This window comes from Pygoscelis adeliae, unplaced genomic scaffold (assembly GCF_000699105.1).
Source record: "Pygoscelis adeliae isolate BGI_AS28 unplaced genomic scaffold, ASM69910v1 Scaffold66, whole genome shotgun sequence".
Taxonomy (NCBI): domain Eukaryota; kingdom Metazoa; phylum Chordata; class Aves; order Sphenisciformes; family Spheniscidae; genus Pygoscelis; species Pygoscelis adeliae.
In genome coordinates, this window is record NW_008825167.1 from 10,911,130 (window position 1) to 10,915,646 (window position 4,517).

Consider the following 4,517-nt stretch of genomic DNA (forward strand, 5'->3'; position numbering starts at 1 on the left):
ATATTTCACAAATTGCCAAATATTCAAAACGTTTGCCATCTAAAATTTTTCTCTGCATGCAGTCTTTTAATATTATTTACCTGGCCCATTACAATTAGCTGAGGTCTCTGCTTGATGTGGCTGAGGCCCCTTGGTGGTATTTGCAGCTGATGGCACTTGGGTCTGGTGCAACCCACGTGGCATCTTGGATTTCTTTCTTGCTGCATCACCAGAAACTGCTAGATATGGAAACCTCAACTGTCTTGTCCTTGGTCAGCAAACCATGTGCAAAAGCTATTCATATGCAGATTAGAGTAGTTTTTGTCCTCTTTGCTTTTGGTGCCCAAAACATTTTCCGTGGTACGTAAGAAACAGACTGGAAAATCATCCTTTGGAGTTGTTGGAAATAATTCTTGTCATCTGAAGACAATTACAAGTGTGTCAAATCCTTATCCTTCAAAAGTCTACAGCCCAACTGGTAAATAAGTGGCTCCTTATGATGTTATGAAGTCACTGGATTTTCTCCCCTGTGGGAGCCAATGGTGGAGTTTTCCTCCCTGACAGATCCTGTCTTTAGAAGCTAAGTGAAACTTCCAGAAGAAAGCCCAAGGAGAGGAAATATTTTAAAAACCCTTCTAGTGAGTTGAAGTATATTTTTGCCCATACACCTGGGGCCACGGTGAGCACATACAGATACATAGAGCTATATAAAGCAAAAAAAGTGCTTAGAAATTTAATCTATAATAATAATAACTGATAAGTGGGATTTTCATAAGCATCCGAAGCTGTGGTTTCACAGTCCACTGCTGGATCTGGGTACTACCAAGGCATCTAGTGGTACGCATTTGACCCAAATCAGGCAAACGCACATTACTGTGTTCTTATGAAATTAAGCAGAACCGGAGACTGCGATGCATTTAAAATGATCCTACGCTTTTATGGTAGTCTTACATTGCCTTTAGGAAGCTGAGTGTGATCAAACAGTATTTAGCCTGGCAGAAAGTTTGCTGTCACCTTAAGCTTAACCTTTCAACATTTTAAAATGCATTTTGAAGTGGGTGTGAGTTTACATCAGCTCAGTGCTCCTTTCCTCACAGATTTACGATCGCTAACATCAGATTTACTGTACTGTTGACCCATGGACTCAGCAGGGACAGGTATTCTAAATCAATGAGGCAGGTTTGAAAAATCCACTCTGCATACATGTTTTTGGGTTTTTTTTGTAGCTATAACAGTAATATTTTCTGTCAGGGTCTGATCTTGTGAAGGGAACCCAGTCTGTAGGCTGTCATTCCAGCATGGGCTCTTCTCCAAGTCAGTGGAAAACAGTTCCCCATGTAGGGTGAGCATCAATCTGATCCCAAACATTTAATCCTACACTTCTCATCGAAGACAACTGGAGCTAGGCACAGAAATGTGCCTTGAAGGTCTGTTTAGCACTTCAGTCAGGGATTTGGCTCAAAAGAAACCAGCTGATGGTGGTGTGAGGGGCACTTAGCTGGAACAAGCCAGGTAAAATCTCACCGCTGATGGTTTTTTCCTTTTCATAGCTTTGTTCCCTGATTTTCTGTTGTTGCAGGAGCTCAGATAGATGACAATAACCCACGCCGTACTGGCCACCGCATCGTGGCACCTCCTGGTGGCCGCTCTAATATTACCAGTCTTGGCTGAAAAATGATGATGGACAGAAACACGAGGATGAAGGATCATGGGAATAATGTCCGTTCCCTTCAATATCTGTGTTATCGAACCCATGGTTTTATTTGGTACTAATGGAAATAAAAAACGAAATGTTTTTCTTTTTTTTGTATAGGAAGAGGTGATAATAGTGTGGTGTGTTTGCTTGGAACTACTTGCCTCACAATTGTGCTTTCATGCCATAGTCACCTTAAAGCATGGTGCTTCCATTGCCCCTTTAGTGACTACAGGTTTTAGCTTCGTCTCGTAACTGAATGATGGTTCCTTTGCACCCTTTCGCTGTATTAGAGTAGTTAATGCATGTTACTGAGTTATTTATGCAAGTTGCATTCTGTGAGTGAGTCCCTTTAGAACACGTTGCCAACAATTGACTAGACACAATGCCAAGATTAATGTCCGTATTTGAGAAACACCACCAAAAACACTTATGAAGGAAGAAAATGGCCATCTTGAAAGTATGCAGTAGAGTAGTATAGGCAGCTTCTGTTTCATCTTTAATTTATTATAAACCCAAGAAGCACTTCTCTCAGACACAGAAAATCATCGGGACACGTGATGACAAATGGTCTCTGTAGCACCTGTCTGTTCCCACTCAGTACGTTCCAAGTCTGTGTCCTTCTTGTTTCCATTTTAGACAGAGCCATAATTTATACATACCAATGCCATTGCCACCCCTGCAGGGATTTCTCCACCTGGGCAGTAGTGCTCTCCTTCTGCATGAGATTTTTGGTACTTACAGATAATCCAAGTTGCCGTCGGATTTTTAAAGTTTTTTGTACAAAGTTTTTCCTTTGTAATCACATGCATTTTTACTTACTCTACCGTATCAAGATCTACTAGTCGTGGTTCAATTTCTGAATTCAAAGCTTGTGAAATAAAGGAAATGAATTGATGGGTAAGCGTCTTCCTCTGCTTTCCAGTGCTGTTGCTCAATGATTGAAAATTTAGAACAGAGAAACTCAAGAGAAATTGTCTTTTAGGTTGACATCATGTAAAAGAAGGAACCGCCTTAGATTACAAGGGGTGTTAAATGTATAGGTGTCTGCATATGCATACTATAGCATGCCATAACCCGTCTTAATTAAATAGAACTCACAGTAAAAATATACTTACCATTTACATTGCAGCTGCCTCAGTTTTGGCCAAAGGAGACCTAAATTATCTTTCCCCCAAGACCTTCAAGACTGCATCTGATTTGCTTGAAATGGTAATTGATTGCCACCATCTTAACCTGTAGTACCGAACCAGTATGCAGTGCTCCAGTTTAACCTAAGCTATATTTGACTTAATACTGGTTTTCTCTGCTGACTGAACCGGGACAGTGTTTAGGCATGGCATGAACAAGACATGCTGCAGGTAAGGTGAGGAAAGTGGACTTGAATTCTCTCTGTAAGAGTGAAGGAACTGCTTTCTCTCACAAACTATGTAAAGAAACCTTTTCTATCACTTGTTACTTGTCTGATTGTGTTGCAGATGTTGTGGGAAGAGTGGGCTACGGTGGAGGGTGGGGTACTACGAAATCAAGCAGGTCAGCGCAACACCTCCCCTTGGCCTTCTACCATTTTGCCCTTGTCTACATTACAAAGCTGCACCAGGAAAAGTCTTGTAGCAGCGCCGTGCCAGTGGAATGGTTTTATCTAGCTGGGATGCTTGACCACATAGCACCGGTCCATCCTTTCCATGCAGCAATAAATTGTGTTGGCACAGGACATGCGGTGCACGCCAGGTGCACATGGGACATAAAGTTTTGGAAAGTAGCCTACTTGAAGCCTGTCATCTTCTTCTGAAGCCAGTATGCTATCACCTCCAGCTTGCCCGGGAAAGGAACCGCTACCCTGGAAAACTCCATTTCGGTCAGCTTGGTCTGAAAACCTGGCAGCAGAGCTGGTGAATAGCCAGCTTTTCTTTTGCTTCGACTTTGATCTGAACCAGTGAAGAAATGCTGCAGTTCAGCCTGAAGTGAACTGAATTGATTGCTCCCAAAATAAGAGAAAAATAAGGCTTTTCATGAACAACCCCTTCTGCTAAGGATTCAAATTCATGTTTCCTATTGCCTGGAGAGTGCCCTCATCCCTAGGCTTGCTTGCTCACTTGGTAGTTCAGGTATTTTATATGAAGTAAAACAACTTGCTCACTTGGTAGTTCGGGTATTTTATATTAAGTCAAACAACTTACTCACTTGGTGGTTCAGGTTTTTTGGATGAAGTAAAATAATGCTAGCAGAGAAGCCTGAGGACAACCTGCTCTGGAATAACCCACAGCCTAGCAGGTAAGGCAATCCTGAAATGCCAAGTCTCCATCTCTACTGTCCTATTCCAACCCATTTGCTGTGAGTGTTGACAGAGCCAGCAACAGTTCTGGTAACCTAACCCTGACAATAGAAATAAAGCTGGTTTGTGAAACTATGTGGCAAATTTGACATAGTGTGAAAAATTTGCAACTGCTGGTTACAGTTCCTTAGTGAGTTTCTTGCGTGTATTTGTGTGAGTAGCAATAGCTGCTCACCTCCAAGTAAAACTTCTACTCAATCTACGAGGCTTGTCATGCTTGAAGTGACAGAAATGATCATTGTGTAACTAGTATTGACAGATTCCACTTTTCCTACATGCTAAACAACATCCTAAACCAAAGAACCCTTTGCCTACAAGGTAGTCAAGATCCACTGTTGTTAACATGCATTTATTTTTCAATGGTGAAGTGTCCGTGAATAAATACATGTGTGGGTATTTGTGAGGCACTTCATGGTTCAGTGCTTCTGTGCGAACAAGACTGTGCTTGTCAGGTCAATGTAACTCTGCTATGATTTCTCCGAGGAGAAATAGGCTAGCGTGCCCATGATG

General features: G+C 41.8%; 1 protein-coding gene across 1 annotated transcript in view; it reads left to right on the top strand.

Annotated features, from left to right (window-relative positions):
- CRMP1 (collapsin response mediator protein 1) overlaps positions 1-1,752 on the top strand; it is a 52,342-nt gene extending 50,590 nt beyond the window's left edge. The window contains exon 15 of the mRNA XM_009328891.1: positions 1,559-1,752. Within this exon, the coding sequence (XP_009327166.1) occupies positions 1,559-1,650 (92 nt within the window). The 3' untranslated portion in view covers positions 1,651-1,752. The remainder of the gene's footprint in view (positions 1-1,558) is intronic.
- The last annotated feature ends 2,765 nt before the right edge of the window (positions 1,753-4,517 follow it).